The sequence below is a fragment of the Gambusia affinis genome, linkage group LG01 (genome assembly GCF_019740435.1).
Source record: "Gambusia affinis linkage group LG01, SWU_Gaff_1.0, whole genome shotgun sequence".
Classification (NCBI taxonomy): Eukaryota; Metazoa; Chordata; class Actinopteri; order Cyprinodontiformes; family Poeciliidae; genus Gambusia; species Gambusia affinis.
The window spans coordinates 35,197,856-35,217,571 of NC_057868.1; the positions used below are offsets into that span (position 1 = coordinate 35,197,856).

At 39.0% G+C, this 19,716-nt stretch overlaps 1 protein-coding gene across 2 annotated transcripts; it reads left to right on the forward strand.

Moving 5' to 3' along the window:
- Positions 1 to 2,630: 2,630 nt before the first annotated feature.
- Positions 2,631 to 19,703, forward strand: emilin3a (elastin microfibril interfacer 3a). 2 transcript variants are annotated; one of them, XM_044119059.1, is made up of 5 exons: positions 2,631 to 2,758; positions 2,871 to 2,990; positions 4,225 to 4,736; positions 5,638 to 7,441; positions 19,576 to 19,703. In XM_044119059.1, exons 1-4 carry the CDS (start codon positions 2,631 to 2,633, stop codon positions 7,431 to 7,433), a joined length of 2,556 nt encoding a protein of 851 aa, XP_043974994.1. In that variant the 3' UTR covers positions 7,434 to 7,441; positions 19,576 to 19,703. The 2 variants fall into 2 exon arrangements, with proteins under 2 accessions (XP_043974994.1, XP_043974984.1); XM_044119049.1 differs by lacking the exon at positions 19,576 to 19,703 and having other exon boundaries at positions 5,638 to 8,685.
- The last annotated feature ends 13 nt before the right edge of the window (positions 19,704 to 19,716 follow it).

Sequence of the window (19,716 nt, forward strand, 5' to 3'; positions counted from 1 at the left end):
ACATCTTTCTATTGTTGAGGTGAGGAGCGGCCATTTTAAAACGTAAAGTTCACCTTTCAAGTCGTAACTGGTAGTAGTTGGAATCGGAATCGGTACCTTTTTCCCATTGAGAAATCCGACTGCTGAGGGCATTCCAGTTGATTTTTCCTACTGGGAAGTCAGAATTTCCCAGTTCCGAGTGCAACCGGAACCTAGCATAAATATACTAGCTAAACACCGGAAGTTGGTGTATTTTTTTCTTAACATTTTTATCCGTTTTTAATTCTTATGTTTTATTTGTTTCATTTAGTTATCAGTTTTGTTCAGCACTTTCGTTAGTGGATACTATTTTTTAAAAGCTTTATAAATAAAGTTGGTTTCACTAGGTGCCCCCATAAAGCACTTTAATACATTTCTTCATGTCTGACGTCATTGCAAGCTAAAATGTGCTGCTATTGCTGTTTATCTGGTGTATATTACACTCATTTGCTATACCTCCATATTAACGTTTAGCAGTCTTTTACCGCTGGGGCCCATCTGCTTCGAGGTTGAAGGTGATTCAGAGATGGTTTTATGCAAAGTGGTTATTTTAGCAATTATTAATTTGAACCAATCTGTCTTTTCTACCCTAGTTTCTGACATAATCAAAAAGCTGCTGCTCACTGGATGTTTTCTCTGTTTCACATCATCTGGATCTGAAAGATGTGAAAATCCCTGATGATACCCAACCTTCCACTAAGGCTGCAGCTAACGATTATTTCAGTAATCAATCATTCTGATGATTAATCAAATTAAAAATTGGCACATTCTGCAAATTTTTTTCATTTAAGCATTTAGACTTTTTTATGCAATATTATAGATGCATTCAAACAACAAGTAATTAAATTCATTTCAAATAAGAAAATAAACGTAAAATTCAACAGCATAGCATCCTTAGTGTTTGCTTGATCACTTGTATCTGCAGCTAAAAAAATAATTTAAACTGTAATATTTTATTAAAACATGTTAACACTGGTATGAGACCCAATCTTAGATAAGTACAAATTCATATTTTCCAAAATATTGGAGAGATGTTTCAGTAATATTCTAGTGATTACTGCTTGGCACTAAAATGGGACTAAGGACAGTTTTGTGAAACAAACAGGCTGCCGGGCCTGTTCTCTATACTCTGGGTGGTGAACTTACTAAAACTGCACAAAGACTTGTGTTGTGAATGAATGTGTGATGTTGTGGGGCAAAGCACTCAGGCCTGGGTGTGCACTGTCACGGTCTTAAACACAGAGTGTTTGTTAGTGTTTGCTCTGGAGGTTTGCTGTTAAGTCAGGTTTAAAGCTCTCTGGGTGTGCGAAGTTGAAAAGATGTTTCTCCGTTTCTCTAGACAGCCTGTAGAAAACACCAACATTACTATCAAGGCTAAGTCCATAAAACCTGATAAAAGTGGCAACAAGCAGTATAATTAGTATATGGTAATTTTTTTATTATTTATTCTATAGGTTGATTAATTGAGATTTAATTATATCTCATTTAGAAGAGAGACCCGTTTTGATTTTTTTTTTTTTTTACCTAACTCTTATGATACATGTGACTAAAACATTTGACAAAATTTAGTAAGAGAATAAAAATGCAGCCAAAAATTTAACAAGTATCATAAGTAGATATTTTCTTTTTCTAAAAGAAGTTTATGGAATAATGGAAACTAAAGATTCTATTTTAAATTTCAACCATTGTTTCCCAAAGGTTTCCTGAGGAAAATGTCTTTCTGAAAGATTTTTTTAAAGTGCTTACATTAAAGGGTTAATTTTTCTATATGCAACAGCAATAAAGCTTTTTCATTCATCTTTACCAGGATTGTCGATATCAATGGATGCTTTAAATTCTTGGAATCATTTCAGTTCTCATATAAACTGCATGGTTATGCATGCATATACTTATGTGTATAAATTGAATCTGTTTGACTTTTGAGATACAAATAAATCAAATTACACGATAGTAACGACAGTAGTTGTAAAAAAATAAAAAAAATAAAGTGGCTCACAGGAGCTACACTATGAAATTGTCTTTATGTTCCAAAAGCTAAGTATAGCTACAAATTACTCATGTTAAGACAAGGTCTTCTGTTGTGCCCTGAGGATGTGGTGTGTTATTTTTTCCTTCTGACATCATCATGGGAAAAAGCTAATACGGGTTAGCCACCGCAATGACTGGTATATGGAGTATTCTGGGTCGATGTTTAATAAAAACTGGATTTTCTACGAAGCTTAATGGAGGAAAGCATCCCACATTTGAGAATAACTTAAGATTTTGGTGTTTTTCTTCTTTCCGTGTGGTTTATTGTCACTCTGGTGTTACATCTGAGGAGGGCCGGTGGGAGGAGATATGCAGATGTTTTCCAGGGGGCCCTATTAGTGACTTACTGAAGTCCTTCAAGCCCACAGTGGACTGCTGTCACCCGAACACAGTCCACCTCAAACAGCATCAACTTCAGCAGTCCTCTTTTTATGCTGTTAATATTTTTACTGCCTTTTTTCCCAAAGGAAGGTTTAAGTAATTTAAAAATATTTCATCCTCCAGTGAAATATCTAGGATTTTAATAGTTCTTTGTCTTCTGTGGTATTTTTTCTTTCTTTCAGACTGATTTTTATTTTTTTTAAATGATGCATTTTGCAGTTGTGATTGGTCTGTTTTTCCCACTAGTTGAAGCCAAATACCCCAATTTATTCACAATTCATCAGGGGCTCAGTCCACACCAGGAGCAGCTGAAACCAACCAGCAGACACAAGTAAGTTCAGATCTTTCAATGTCAAATAAGCAGCAGCACATTTTAGGTAAAACTTTAGATCTGGCATCTGTTTTTGTTTCATTTGTCATGTTTTCTGTACACTTTTTAAAAGGAACCACTGTGCCTACGTCACTGAGAAGACGGTGTCCTTCACTGTCCAGGATGGGGCAGCACCATATGTGAAGGCTGAATACAACAAGTGTTCCTGGGCCAAAAAATGTCCAACTCTCCTGTAAGTGCAGACAAAAGCAAAGGGATGCAAACAACTAATTGACTTACGATTAATTGCAGATTAATAGTTTGTTCAATTAAAATTAGTACCAATAGATAAATAACGTTCATTTAGACCTTAATTTAGTGTTGTAGTTCGGCCGCCATCCAGCAGAGGGCGCCGCTGGTCATGCTTAAGCGGAGCCGTTGATACAAAATCAAAGATGGCGGAGATAATCAACAAGAAAGAGAAACGGTCCAAACAGAGTCCGGTGTGGGTTGCAACATAGACTTTATGAGGTTCTGTTTTGATGTGTAAACACCAAAACAGACTCCTTAAGTTTCACATCTTTATTCAGCCGAGCTGCATGACCGGAGAAGTGTCACTTTATCATTAAAACAATTATTGATTTGCTACGAAGGCGAGGATGTGATGATCGAAAAGCGGGCTGTGTAACAGAAAAATTGTAATGTGATGGAGGGGGGGAAACAAGGGCAATAAACAAGATTTATTTTGAGAGCCGTGGTGAGTTAATTCACTCAATGTAGCGAAGTTTTAACATTCCTTCAAGAGCAACAAGAGAAGTATTTATAGAGTACGGATGTATATATACCTGTTTGTCACATTTATTCTTTTTATATTTTATCGTAATATTAGCAACCGATAAACTCCTGTTTTGTAATATTATATGTTTTGTTTTGGGGGGTTTTCAGCGATTTATGAAAAATTTAGTTCTTCCTACTATGGACAGTCGGTCATCCCTCTTGATTGAAGAGAAAATTCCGGGGGTTTTTAAAAATGGCAGCTATCAATTAATCACTAGTCAATTGATAAGACTAATCAACTTTAAAGTACCTCATTAATCAATAACTTGCAGCCTGTATTTTACTGCACTGAACCCCACAGAAAACCTCCTGGTTATTCCACCAAATATTGATCTCTGAACTCTTCCTGAGTTAAAACTTTAGTATTGTTGTTTTTAAATGAATATCAACTTGCTTTCTTTGCATTATTTGAGACGTGAAAGCTCTGCATCTTTTTTGTTATTTTGACCATTTCTCATTTTCTGCTAATAAATACAAAATGTCAATAGTTCATAGAAAAAAAAACAATGTTAATTTTACTCAAACATAGACCTATAAAGAGTGAAATCAGAGAAACTGATCATTTTAAGTGATCTCTTAGTATTTCCCAGAGCTGTAGATGAGGCTTCAGCTCTTTGACAAAGTGACTGATAACTCCATGTTTTGCTCAGGTATCGCCTGCTCTACAAGCCGATGTTCAAGGTAGCCCATAAAACAGTGACTGAACTGGAATGGCGCTGTTGTCCTGGGTACTCTGGTTACAACTGTATGGATGGTCACCAGATTTACCAGCATCCATTCAGGATGATGCCACCATTCAAAGGTCCACCAATGGAAGGCCCTCAGTTTGGGGGTCCACGGCACAGAGGGTCCATGTTCAAAGGTCAAATGTTCAAGACTCCACCTATGGAACCAAACCCTTGGAGTCAACCGAAGCAATCTCACACCAGCAGTTTCAGCTCCTACCCTCTGCCTCACTTTGGGCCGCTAAAATCCTCGTCTTACCCCGACTCATCCTTTGAGCCTTACCCACCAGAACCTCAGCCAGAACCAGAATACCAGGAGCAACATATTACAGACGGCGACTCAGAGCACCTGGGGGAATACAACCAAAGACCAGAGGATGTTACCCCAGAGGAAATGGCCGCTCCGACCGAAGAACAGCCAGAGGGGAAGATCACAGGTAACTCTCAGAAATGACTGATGTAGACGGAGACTTTCTATTCTCAGTTTGGGACAAAGAAAAATCTTACAATAGAAACTGTTTGCAACAACACAAATTTTTTTGTCTTTAAATAACCATGTTTTCTGCATTCTGCAGGGATCACATCTATGCACACAAATCTGCTTTTAATTACTTTATTAAACTTGATTAAAGCAAGCAAGGAAATATTGATCTAAATCATGCACTGCATAAACACAAAATCTTAAATATTTTGGTTGAGTTTCTAGTGCAAATATTTTAGTACAATTCACATAAGACAAAACAAACATACAAGTAACTTTTAAGCAAGACATGAAAGTAAATAATTTCTTAATGTTGCTGAAAAATTATTACTTCCACAGGCAGATTATTTCATTTCAATAATATGACAATGGAACTAGTTCTTTTTAATCAATATTAAGGAATTGTTGACTTAAAACAAGCTCCTATATTTTGCTGAAAAGTTCTGACTTTTCAGCAAAATATAGGAGCTTGTTTTGAGGTACACTTGAAATAATACCGTACTAATCTAGATATTTGCACCAGAAACCAGACCAATCAGTGCTTGGAGTGTGTTTTTAATTGCTCTGAAATGACTCAGTTTTCTTCTACTTTTTCTAATTGGTAGAGAAAAAACATGCAAATTTCTTGTAATAACACAAAATCCTTTTTAAGTTTTGCATGTAGAATCATTTATATGTAAATTTCCCAACAACAAACCTGACTACTTTATTGGTTTATTTAAAGCATTGCATGTGTTTATTGATGAGTGGGTACACAAACTTTTCTTTTTGGCACTCAAGTTGTTGACCAAACGTTTAGACACCTCTGACTTACACATTCTTCCTGAAAATGAGCTTATCTGATTTTCTGCTTATAGGCCAGGCTCTGGGGAGTGAGACAGAAGAAAGGATATTTAGAATAGAGGAGGACCTGCGGCATCTGAACCACGGTCTGCAGACACTCAGGGGAACCGTGTCTGGACTGGAGAACAGCCTGAGAGCCTCGCTGAGAGACGATGCCAACAGGATGCTGTCAGCTCTGCTCTCTGCTGCTCCAACGCCTCTTGCTGCTCCCGCTACAGCGTCTAACCCACCCACCGTCGGGTTTGTGGAAATTCCTGCCAGAGATCTCGATATGGAGGCCTTCGATGGCAGCCACGTGTTTCCAGACCTCACAGAAATGAGTGGAAGGGTGGAAGAGCTGAGGACGGAGCTGCAGGAGCTCAGAGCAACGGTGCAGGGACAAGATGGAGTCCTGAAGATGATCTCAAATAAAACCAGGGGAGGTGTGGAGAGTTTGATGGATGCTAAACTGAGTGCAGTCAGGGTGGAAATACTCGATGGATTGGAGAAACGAGTTGAGAGTGCAGAGGGTCGCTGCGGGGAGAAGGTTGGAGCTGAGCGGCGGCAGTGCCAGAGGGATCAGCGGCAGCGGCAGGAGCAGATGAGAGGCGCTCTGGAGGAAAGCATGTCAAAGCTGAGGGACGAGCTGGGGAACATCCAGTCGCAGATCCGTCCATCAGGTGAGCTGGCAGAAAGAGTCCTGCATCTGGAAACATCCGTGGCAGACCTGAACCGGTCCGAGATGCACCTGAGAGTGGCTCTCAGCGGTCACAAGGACCACATAGAGGCGATGTTGGAGGGCCGCCTTCGGTATGTTGAAGACAAGCTCAACCTGACTGGAGATCTGGTGGAAGAAGCTGCAACAGGGCGAAGGCTGGAGGCCAGAATGGAGGGTAAGCTTCGAGATCTGGAGAACCGCTTATTGACGGCTCTAGAGGAGCTTAGCAACGCAACCGCCCCCACTCTGCTGGAAGGCCATGCTGTTCCAACACTGGAGGCGGAGCTGGAGTCCCTCCGCGGGAGACTTGAACTCGATGTAGACCGAGTTCAGAAACACCTAAACAACCTGGAGGTTCTCTGCTCCTCTCCTTGCTCTCTTGCCACCCAAAGAGACGCTGCTGGGCCGGGTGAAAACCAAGAAGAACAGCAGAACATAAAGCAGGTTTTAGACTCGCAGAACGACCGCCTGAGCAGTCTGAACTTCACCCTGCAGAAGATCTTAAACACCAGGGAGAGGCAGGTAGACACAGAAAGAGGTCCTCCATTTCAGGCAGAGCTTACGGTTCTTAAGTTCAATGTTCGTTCAGTCAACCACACCCTGATGAGTCTCCAAAACTCTCTGGGCAAAGTGGTCCATCAGGTGGGAGAGGCCAACAGCTCCTGGCACGAACGAGAGCTTCGCCTGGCGAAGCAGATGAAGGGCGTGGTCCAGCTGGTCGGGCATCAGGCCTCCATGCTGGGGGCAGGCGAGCGCAGGCTGACCCGGCTCAAAGCTGAGCTGCAGAACATGAAGAAGCGGCTGGCGGAGGAGGTCCGCGGGTGCCGGAGCACCGCCATGGTGGTCAAGAAGGAGGTAACTGAGGTTGGAGGGCGCGTTGCCAGTGTGGAAGATCAATGTAAAGGTCTGAATTACCTGGCAGAGGATCTGGAGAGAATCAGGGAGGAGCTGGAGAAACAATCCAGCAGTCTTCTTCTGCAGGTTAATGGTACGCTGTCCAGCCACGCTCAGCAGCTGTACGAGCTGAAAGACGAGCTGAGAAACTGCACCGTGAGGGCCGAGCCGACGAGGAGCTCAGAGACCAAACGAGGCGACACATTCACTCTGAATTAGTTCAGTCGGTACGGATGCTAATATCTTCTTGCTGAAACCTTTAAAGGTGACCTATTATGCTTCCTTGAACAAGTTAACATAGGTCTATGGGCGTAAGAAAACATGTTCATCACATTTTTTGCACAAAATTGTTTTGTTTTTTGATAAACAGATATCAATGTGGTCAGTTCTGAATATTTTGAGCTGTTTTATGGCCTCTTGTCACTTTATATCCAACTGATCAGCTGATGGCCACGCCCCCCAACTCAACATTTACACTCGCATGTGAAAATGGCTGCAAACAGATGCATAATTATACAAATGTACTTCTTTGAAAAGCACTAGTGGACCCTCCTGCACAACCAACAAGATTCACAAATGCTTTTTTGATCCCAAATGAAAATGAAATGTTGCTGTAACACATATTAATTCAAGATTCTTCAAGGAGTTACTGTAGATGGTGATGGTTGAATGCAGCAAGTGGATTTTGGATGGTAAGTTGACGACAAAACACTTGTCTTTTCCAGCAGCCATTGTACAGCACATAAAGCAGTTAAACAAGCTGACCAAATGTGGTGGAACTCCACCTGGGTTGCTAGGTAACGAGACTAGACTTGGGTTGGGTTGCTAGGAGACCGGGGCTGCACTCTTCTGAGGTTGCTAGGCAGCATGACTTAAGGAGGTTTTGATACGGCTCATTTTCCAGACACCAAAAAACATTTAGTTATTGCAAAAATAAAAAAATGGTTGGCCTGTTTTTAGAAGCAGTGAAGATTCAAATGGAAGTAAAAGAAATGTGCGAAATATGAATTTTGTATAATAGGTCCCCTTTAAACCTGCACTGAAATAGAAATATTATCATGATATGGAGTGAAAAAATAGAAGGCAGCTAACTGATTAAAATGGTTCCATTCATGACGGTGCTATATGACAAATTATTTTTTTGTAAACAATTTTTTAGCGTGATTGAAGGATGATTCTGTGAGTGTGAAGCTTAGATGAACAATCATTTAACAGTGTTTCTATGTTTTTATATTGAATTTACTTATGCAAAAACAATGATTGGTGTAACAATCTGTTGGACGTTGGGTTTAGTTTGTTTATTTTGACTTTTATTTCTGTGATCCTGATCTTTAAAGTTAATTTTCCTTCAATTTCTCTGTATCTAGGTGTCGCAACGCTACACCTGTTGTACATCTACTTGCCCGTGGAGTATAAATAAGTATAAATATTCTTTTGTTTCAGTCACACGTTGTCAGATCCTACTGTTGTCCACGCGGGTTTGCTGTACTGTTTGGATTTGTTAAATAAACGTTGTTTCACCAAACCGTCGGTTTATTCAGCTCTTTATTTACGTCCTCTATAAAAACCTCATGTTTTTATTGTGTGAATGTTCTCCATTCCCTTAAAAAAAATCCAATAAAAACGTCCGGAGTATTTCTGTTTTTCTTTTAACAACTAGTGAAAAAACAGTCGCTCATCATTTCATCTGATGCAGCATATTTATCTTACATTGACTGTATAGAAGCCTGCAACAGATCCCATAGGTCATAACGTAAAGCTAAAAACAAAAGGTTTATGTAAAAATGTAAATACACGCCGTGACTCAGTTGACTTGGAAAGCTATATTTGGCTAAACAACACCGAACTGTAATGCCAGTTCGACGCTATGTAGCTTAGCATAAACAACCTTCCTCCAGTACGGAGAGAAGTATCGATCCTAATGAGGCGGCTGTTAATGCTAATTCAATATTTGGAAGAAAAGTAAGTACACCCCGTGAATCTATTGCTTGTAACACCATCTTTGGCAGCAGATGACTTGAATTTGGGTGACGCTTCATGTGTTGCTCATTGGACGTCATTGGACGCGGTTGACTCAATGATTTAACCCCAAACCGTCACTCCTTCACCGCCGTGCTTGGCAGTTGGTTTCTGGTGTGTTTTCTGACACGCAAACTAAGCGTGGAACTTCGTTACAGAGTTAAACATCTCCATTTAGGTTGTAACTGTTCAACGGAACCACAAGAGGGCAGTAGAGACATATTAATGTGTTTTGCTTCGGTGCCGTGAGGATCTACGCTGGCAGGGCAGTAAATTATACTCCAGTGCTTTCCAAGAAGTAAGTCATCACGGACAAAGCTCGCTTGCCAGAAGAATATTACAAATTTGTATTATTGCCAAGGTGATGAAGAAAGACAACCCAGGAGCAGCAGCCAATATCTGATTTACACATCACACACGGCTCTCATTGGACACTACAATATAGTAAAAGGTGACCTTGCTAATAACCCTCTCCTGTTAGCTCCTGCTTTGCAATCAGGTGGTAAAATGACAGCTTCATGGGAAATGAGTCCACTGTTGTGTGAAAACACTTTATCCCCAGACATGGGTTGCATGTTAACTGAGGAAATGAAATAATAGAGGATGGAAAGGAGAGCAGACAGGCAGGGAAAAACTCCACATTTATGTTGTTTGGGGAGCTGGAAAATGAGCGAGTTTGAGATGGAAACGTACACCTGAGGGAAAGACACACAGTTTCTACAAAAAGGCAACACTTCACAGTTAAAAAAAAAGGGACCCATGATATCTATCTAATTATCTGCGCTCTCTTCTTTGTATTCCCCAAATGTCTGGATTGGGTTCACAGTAACACCAGACCACAACCCATTAATCTTTGTTTGTTTCCAACAAGACACTTGGACAGAAAGGGCAGACATGGCTCTGGTGAATTTGTCTCTTTCTCTCTCTCCTCATGGTGGAGTTACGCTTCCTGTGCGACACGCAGAGCGCTGACCACCGCCTCCCTCCACCCAAATCACAAAAGGCACAGCTGGCACGAAGACAGACGACAGAGGATATTGGAGTAAACACAGGGCGGCAGCTTTCGAAAATGTGAATCATCCTGTATAATGTCCTCTGCAGAAGCTTAAGGTTAAAGTAGTGTGCAGCTTTTGTCCTCATTACAGTGATGGCCAGAGAACAGACAGAGTTGATTACAGCTGGCTCGCAAACCAGGAAGCCCAGGAGAGAGTTGTGTTAAATCAAGGACTTCTCCGGGATTTGACATTTTCCAAGGAGATGTTACAAATAAAGCTGAGCTAAAGGATTTATCCTCAGCCTGAAGTTTCAGTAATAATGTCACAGTTCTAGAAAATAATCCGACTAACTCACTGAACGGATGCAAAGAAGAAGTAAAGAGGAAACAAAATGAGATATTATCATTATAATAAAGAAGTCATAAAAATGTAAAACAGAATAGGAACAGAACCACTGAATAGATGCTTAAAATGGATACATGTGGATTTTTCATAACTTTCTCCACCTGAACAGAAACAAAACTGAAGTTATTATCTTTGGATCGACAGTCAAACTCATTTCAATTCTGGGCCGCATCAAGATCATCAATGTTGTGGAAGAAAGTATTGATAAAACCCATTAGGAAACTCTTAAAATATTAATAAATATCTGTGTATAAGTTCTCCATCAGGTATAAAACATCCAGGCTTACCTGATTAAATAAACAACCCTGTAGAACTAATTTAAAAATATTTACAAGGAATTCTGGCCCTTCAAATGATTTGACCACAAATCAAGAATGGTAAAAATAAATAAATTAGCCAACAAAGAAGAAAACGATTCATGAACCAAAAACTTTGGAAATTATAATTTTTCTTTTAAAAATGCAACAATCAGAAGCCCTTTCTGCATTTTGTATCTTTCAAGATTTCATTCAAGTTTTATTATTGTTGAGAAAAATCTTCAAAAAAAGAGAAAAGAAAAGAAAGAAAAATTACAATAAACAAATTTTTATATTTTTATTTGATGAATTTTGTGGCTTGCCAGTTTTCAAAATTCGCCCAAAAGTTTGGACACCACAGATCTAGAGAAACTCCTCCATGTGTTTAAATTTAATCGCATTGATTACTGCAACGGTGTTTTCTCAAGAATATAGAATAATTCTGGTCTGGAAAACCACTTTTTATTAATTTTCTTTATTCGGTCACTCTTTTTGTTTTTATGGTGTCAAATACTTGTTGCTTAAATGTGCAATAAAAATAAACTTTGACTTCACAAAACCATAACTGAATTTTTGGTTTGTTTAGGAAACTCTTTTGCTATTATGTTGGTTTTTTTATTTTTTATTTATTCAACACTTAATTCATTCACACATTAAATGTTTGAAAATAAAAAAGGTCTTTGATTTTCCAGAGTAATACACAAAACTCTTGGTGGATTAAAAAAAAACATAAACCAGAACAAACAATGACTCAGCTCACACAAATTTCTGTTTAGCCAGAAACTGGGGGAAATAAATCTTTACAATCTAATTTATTTTCTATTATCACAGCATGAGATTTCCAGAAAGAAGTGGAAACTCATTTTTGCCATTTTCGTGCCTGTACTTGTGTTAAAAACAACAAAACAAAACTGCATATGAGAGACAAGATTTTGCCTCCATTTCTATTGTGTTGCTGTACAGTCAAAGCACACAGTCACAGTCCATTACTGCAAGATACTGAAGGTTAAATGTGGTCTTGGAAAAAGCTTTGACTCAATGCAGAAAGTTAAATCAGGTGATCAATCCATAACTCTGGTCATAAAGAATAAATATCAGAAAAATCTTAAAAGCATAAACAGTGATTGTTCAAAGTAGATAAGTAATTTTAAAGCATGTTTCTGAAACAAAGACTCTCAGGAACAGAAAGGAACTACCATATATGGGCAGTGAGGCGTCGCCTTTTAACGTTTCCTGTTGTAAAAGACAAAATATATCATGGAAACAAAGTATTGTGTGACCATTCGTACTTTCCCTCTGTGCAGGAGAAACAGAAAAATGTTAGAGTTATCATCACCCACCAAAAACTTTCTATTAGAAACGTTTAAATATAGAAAACTGCGATTGGCTTTTCAGGTGAAAAGATGTGTTTTTATTTTTTCAAATATCTACTTCCAGCCAGATATTTGCTTTACTTTACTAAGATTAATCAAAAACTGATCTCACTTTATGTCACCCACAATAACTAGCTGTAGCGGCTTCTTATTTAATCAAAATACCACAATTGCAACAACAATAAAAAAAATTTCCAACATTAACAGAATAACAACAAAGATTTATGCATTTTTGCAATGGAAACACAGTAAGTGTAACAATGCAGGTCAGAACTGGAGCAGGAATCTGAATTGCAGTTTTTCGATCTACACCTTGCTGAGCTTTCTGCACCGCGCTTTTGAATCTCTGTGTGTGGTGCGAGTCTGCCTCTCGGATAACTTGCTGACTTCCTCCTCGATTAACAAATTGCCATAAAGATCTTTGACTTATAAACTCCAACAGAGCTGGAGACGACCATCCCTCTGAAGCCGAGTAGCCAGTGTGCATCGCATTGATACCCAGTTTCACTGATGGATGCATTATGTGTCTAACTTTCACTGCGCTGCGTTAATTTTTCTTTTTTATGCTTTTCTGCAAAACTGTTTGGTTCAGTTCAGACACGGAAATAAATACATACACCATGACGTTAAATAACACAGTTTAAAATGCAGCAAATGCGACTATCTGAGAGGTTTCCATGCGATTATCATGTCCTACTGATTTATTTGCACCACTTCTGTTGTTGTTGTTTTTTTCCAGGTACAGAATAACAAACTTTAATGATCTTTAAAAAGAATTGGACAGAGATGCTTTTAAAAAAGCTTTTAAAAAACGGCTGATTTATACATGTAGGCTCATGTTTTATCCTTGGAAAAGTACAGAGAATAACTTTGTTATCATCTGAGTGTTTTTCACTTTAGGTCTGTAAACGTCCTGTTTCCTGTTACTTATTTTCAGTGTTTATTTTTATCTGTGAGGTTGAAGTTTTTTATGGATTAGCCCCCGGAGACGTTTCAGTGTAACCCACTGAGACTGCTTTGACCTGGACAGAGGGATATTTCTCTCTGTTGGTCAATTAGGTGGGAACGTCTCTGCAGTCACAGTGTAATTTATTTGGTAAAAAAGAAATCAGAAGACTTGCTTACGCCGTAAATATTCACATTTGTACAACCTTTTATCACCTTTATGTGATGAATGAACTTCTCTATATTAAAGTTTGTTTTCTTTCCTTTTTTTAAGGAAAGAAAACAGCTATATCAAAAACTTTTGATATAGCTTTTGATATATAGCTATATCAAAAGCTAGCTATATTGCTAGCTTTTGATATAGCTAGCGAGAATATAATGACCAAACTCTTATAGCTGCAGTATGTTTATAACTTTTACTTTAAAAAAATATTTTCTACATATTTGTTAAAATTATCACCATGTTGTGGCAGTAAAACATAAAACACACATGAAAAAAAAATCGAGCTCCTCTGCCTCCTCCCAGTGCTCCCTGTCAGAAACAACCAATCAGAACCAGGAGGAGGGTCTTAGCGCTGTCAATCACCCTCTTGCCCACCCACTCTTACTTGCTTATTGCTAAGCTACATCTGGTTCACCACAAGGCTAGTTAGCATAGCCACTGATGACACCAGATGAAGGCTTTTCCTGTAACATTGAGCTCTATTTCCACCATAAACACATTCAGCAGCGTACATGAGGATGATTGACAGCGCTAAGACGCTCCTCCTGGCTCTGATTGGTTGTTTTTACCAGGACTGGTGCATTTCTGCAAACAGCAGGTCAGAGAGTAGGAGCTTCATTTTTTCATGTATTATCTGTCTCATTACATACTGTCACAACATAGTTACACTTTTTGGGTAAAACTTTTTTTTTAATAAAAGTTACATATGGCACCTTTAAAGTACTTCTGTTCTTAGTTTTACTAGTGTATTGTCTTGTTTTTAACTGCATTTATAATTCCCTTTATGTTGTGCACCAGACTTGGACATGAAGCTAATTTGACATTTATATTTCTAGTGTCTCTCTGGTCCCAAGTCAGTTTCAGGCAGCATACGAGTTTAATGGGATTAAAAGATACAGAACAAAGGAGAATGATTTAAATCTGCAGATGACATTCACTGTCAAATTATTTATGGTCAGGAAGTGGAATAAAGTTTCCAGCTGCATTGCTTATCACATTGCAGCGTCATGTCGGATTAACTCTGTGCAGCTTGACGTTTTTGTAATCCATTTCCTGCTCTCCTGGGTTGAAATATAAATACGATAATACCCGATTATTTTTGAAGTCTTTTAAACTATGTAAAAGAAAAGTAGCACTGTGAAACATTTTTGGATTGATTATTGCAGAAATGCAACTAATAACTACTGGATTTCAGACTTTAACACTAAAATCCTCAGATTTCTTAGTCATATTTTTCTAACCATTTTGCAACAGTTAAAAAAACACACTTAGTAGACTTTAGATACACAATAACACTGAGAAAAGAGCAATTAACTGCTATAATATAGGGCAAAGTGATGCAAGTGTGCATAACATCACAGCTTAACACTTGGATATTGGAAATAAAAACTATTTCTGCTATTGCTATCACCACAACCAGAAGTAATAATAATACAGACAGTATTCTTAATATTAATATCATCCTCTGGCCCACATATTATTAGACATATTATATTTTTAGAAAACGAGACAGAAAAAGAAAAACCCTGAGACAAAAATATTATTTCCTACTGGTCCAGATTTGAAACACACTGAATTAAATAGTTCCCTGGACTCTCCAAGAATGAGTGTGCATTCACACCGGCCCTGTTTAATTAGGTTTAATCAAGCTGTAGTTCGTTTTCGTGGTAAGTCAGATTTCCTTTGGAGGCATGACAGTGTAAAAGTAAAATCTGGTTCGTCTATAAACCTAAGTATCTGTTTGGTTAAGGTGAACTCTGGTGAGATTCAGTGCATGATGTGGATGCAAACGGGCAGGAGACCGGTCCAAAAGCAGGAAGTGGACTACAGCGCAGGGCATTCTGGGTAAACAGAACTAAACCAAACGCTCTAGTCTGGCGCAGGCGGTAGAAATGGATTCTGGTCTTTTACCAAAGTAAAAGAGAAATTCAACAACCGCTAAAATCTGATGCTACTCCATTTTTGCTTACACTTTTGTGAATCAAGTTGTTCTCACTGTCTTCTTCTCAGGTTCTTGTGGCGTTTATTTCAGTTGTTTCTCCTATAGCGCCACCACAGGCGAGGAGGGGAACAGCTTTTACAATTAGTTTGGTTGTCTGACAGTGCGAAAGCAAACCGCATTTGCAGAAAATGAGTCAAAATAATGGAAAAATGCAGTGCTTTCAGACCTCAAATAATGCAAAGAAAACAAATTCATGTTAATTTGGAAACAACAATACCAGATTATCTGGAGCTGTAGCTGGCTTTCAAAATACAAAGACTGTCGAAATGCTAAATCTAAAATACGGTGGAAAAACATTGTCATATGCTGGAAAGGACTGAACGGTAGCAGAGATATTTTTTAAGCCTTGAACCTTTCCAAGCTGATTTTCTTAAGTTAAAATAATAATTCACACATAAATTTAACTACCAAACCTGTTTCTCATCCCGATCGTCTCCTGCCATCTCCAATAAGCCCCTGAATCAACTCCGCTCTCTGGCTGACCACTGGCTGTGACACTAAGATCGTCTAAATATGCTCGTGAACCCGGCCATGTCAGTGACCAGATAAGGGGCCGGGCCGAGGTCTTAATATGACAGCGTTGCTCTTTACAGCTCTGACAGCCCTGCAACCTCTGCACAGCTCAGGCAGTGAGGCCACGCTCCCTTAAGCAGCTTTCCACGACTGTCAGTCTGCAAGCTCCCAGCAAACTGCATGGCGGGCGATGATAAAGTGGGATGACACAGCGCTTTAGGTGCAGCTCCAGCCTTCCCTCAAAGGCCTGAATTTGCTGTTTGACCTCAAATGAGACTTTATTTCTCAAGTGAATGTTGCATTTGTTTTGGATTGTTGCATTAAGCTCCTCATTCCACGTCAAATGCTAATTGCAAAGAGTCAATGCTGTTTAAGTGATCAATATGCTGAACTGTTGCTGAAGATTTCCAAGTCCTAATGAGCCAGTTTTTTTGTTCTGCTTCACATTTATGGATGGAGCGCCATAGATGAACCACCCACCCACACACCGATATGCACAGCGGAGGCATTTGAGACATTCAGACTATAACTCAGGGACACTGAGGACAGACCAGCCGTCCAATTAGTGGACGAACAGCCATACATCCCCAGGCACAGCCACTCATTTCTTCATTCCAACAACTGGAAACAAACTGAAACATGTTCATCACTGTCCCTCTATTTTGTAAACATTTCTTGAAGATTAAATAGAGCATGAATCACACAGTTATGTTTTTTTGGGGGGGTTTCTTAGTAACTGCAAAATGGTAAGAAATCTGAATGATGTGAAGCTAAAAAAGACAGCAGACGGCAGATGGCAGCTGTGAATAAAACATACATGAGATTGATGCTGGTGAATTTCTTCTAATAAGCTCAATGGAAATGAGTTAATCAGTAGAAACGATACAGCAGCAGACAGGACGGGTGTTTAATCCACCAGATGCAGAAGCAGCAGCAGACTGAGGATGTTTTCAACACTAAAAAAACACCCAACTCAAACATTGTTGCGTTTCAAAAACGATTCCACATTTTTTACATTTTTAACTGCTGCGGTTCACTTTCATACTGCACTGTCAAACAAACCCAACGCTTTGAAAAAAACGGTTCCCCTCCCCGCCTGTGGGGGCGCTGCTCTAAGAACCACTGAAGGAAACACGACAGAGCGCGACTTCCTTCTTCACAAAATATAAACAAAAGGGGATTAGCGTCAGATTTTAGCGATGGTAGTTTTTCTTTTTTGTCTTTGGTAAACGGTCACTAAGCATTTCTCCGTCTAGCGAATGAAACACAAGTTGTTGTTGTTGTGTTTACCCAGAATGCTCTGCGCTGTAGTTTGCTTCCTGCTTTTGGAGCGTCTCCCCTCCACTTAGCACCCGCAGTAAACATTCAAACCGCACCAGAGTTCAGTCCAACCAGACCAACAGGTTTTTGGACAGAACAGAGTTCCCCAAACGAACCGGACTTTCTAGACTAACGGACCAAACAGGGCCCGTCTGGTACTTGTATCCACAACCTCATTCTTTCTGCCAAAACTCAACCAATAAATACAGAGCTTTGCCTTTTGGCTCAGATTTCTCTTCATGGTTATAACATGACAGAATGTGAAAAATTTCAAAGGTTTGAATACTTTTTTCAAGCTCCTGTAAGCTGTCCATCACATCTAACCTTGTTAATTTTTATTTACCATCACTTACTGTTTATCCGACTGTCAGATGCTAAAGCAGCTGCCAGTAACACACTAATTTCTCTGTTACTTTCTGTATGTTGTTTAAAAACATAAATAATTTACAAATACACCGCTGGTCTGAATGGAACTACATACAAACTGATCCATTATAACTCACCAATAAATCAATCCTCTTATTGGAGGAAGGGAATGGAAAATGTATCTGACACACAGCAGTTTAGAGGTGTACATTTCTGAGCGTAACCTTGATGTAAAACTCAATTTAATTTGCTGTGAAATCCAAATATGTATCTGTATAAATCAGCTGTGACTAAGTGTTGTTTAGGTTGGTATCTACATTCAAGATGGTTGAATAGATGCTCTAACATTAGATGCTAAATGTTAGGATGACGCCACTTCTCCACTTGAGTTTAATTAAGATAGAAGTGAAAAGAACATGACGAGTGAGGGTTAAAAGAGAAACTCATTGACCTCAAAGTGAAGAGATTCATATGAAAAGCATCATGTTTTTCTTCAAAAGGTTTTTGCACAAAAAGAGCAGGAAACCGATTGTAATGATGCTGCAGGTCTTTTGCGTTCAGCTTTAGAGATTAACATCCCCTCTGTGCAAAATTCACATTTACATGTTTCGATACTTCAATTTGGGTCTCAACTGCTTCTAAAAAGTGTTTAAGAAAACAACTCCCGGACATTTATTTGACAATAACTTAAAGTTTCTTGGTGTCTGGAAAATGAGCCAATTCAAAAACCTTCAGAACGTTCAGTCACATCCAAAGAGCACTGAGCTGTTACTTAGCTACTCCAGCCCGTTACCTAGCAACAACCCAAGTGGGATTCCAGCATGCTTGGTCAGCTGGTTTTACAGCTGGATGTGCTGTACAATGGCTACTGGAAAAGGCAAGAGTTTTGTTGGTGACCTGTTTATTTAGTATTCAGAAACCACTTGCTGCACTGCAAAAACACAATGTCTTACCAAGAATTATTGTTTAGTTTCTAGTGGAAACATCTTAGTACACTTTAAATAACTTAAAAGTAACTTTTCAGCAAGATATTGGAGCTTGTTTCAAGTTAATTATTCCTTAATAATGATGAAAAAGTACTAGTTCCATTGGTTTATTTCAATTATAACAAGACAATTCTCCTGTTTTACAACTGAAATAATCAGCCAGTTGAACTAATATTTTTTTTATTAATATTCAAGAATTATTGACTTAAAGCTAAACTAATTCACATGTAGCTTTGTTTTAAGTAAATAGTTTTTCAATATTGCTTAAAAAAGTAGTAGATTTTTTTTAATATAACAATACATTTTCTCATATAAGTGAAATAATTTTTAAAGGAATAATTTATTTAGTACAAGCTCCTACATCTTGCTAAAAACTACTGCTAGGTTAGTTTTGTATTATTTCAAATGCATCAAGACATTTGCATTAGAAACTAGACACACATACTTGGGAAGATTTTGTGTTTTTGATATGTGCATTCTTGTTGGTTGTGCAGGAGGCTCTCTGAACGCTTTTCAAAGATGTACAGTTGTAATTGTGTGCTAGCAGCAGCTTATTTGGATTTAAAGTGTAACATCTCATTCTGAGAGGAGCTCAAAATAGACTAAAATTTAATTATAATGATTTTGTGCAATAAAATTTAATGAGCATGTCTTTTATAGTGCACAGACGTATCCTAACCTGTTCAGGGAAGCATAACAGGTCACCTTTAATGAAGAGTGTTTAAAGACAGATGAACAAAGTGAGGGGAAAAACCAGGAGAAGTGGTTGAGACGGGTGGGGGAGCGGTACTTTGAGTCATCACTGATGCTCAGACCTTCACAGTGTTATGCTGATCCCTCTCCCTCGCCCTCCCTCCCTCCCTCTCTCACTCTGAGCTTCTTGTTGTACATCAGCCAGACTCGGGTGCGTGTCCACAGGATGAGGAGCGCACACGCTGCGTGACGGAGCGAGCCCTCGTCCACCTGGACGCTCACGTGCGTGGATTCCTCCACTGAGTGTCAGCCTCACACCGGTCCCCTCATCCCTCCTTTCTTCTTCTTCTTCTTCTTCTTCTTCTT

Excerpts from the sequence above, each read along its gene's own strand:
- emilin3a (XM_044119059.1), top strand. The coding sequence starts at position 2,631 with ATGATGCATTTTGCAGTTGTGATTGGTCTGTTTTTCCCACTAGTTGAA. Across the intron at positions 2,759-2,870 it reads AAACCAACCAGCAGACACAA|GAACCACTGTGCCTACGTCA; the intron begins GTAAGTTCAGAT and ends ACTTTTTAAAAG. Across the intron at positions 4,737-5,637 it reads GCCAGAGGGGAAGATCACAG|GCCAGGCTCTGGGGAGTGAG; the intron begins GTAACTCTCAGA and ends TTCTGCTTATAG.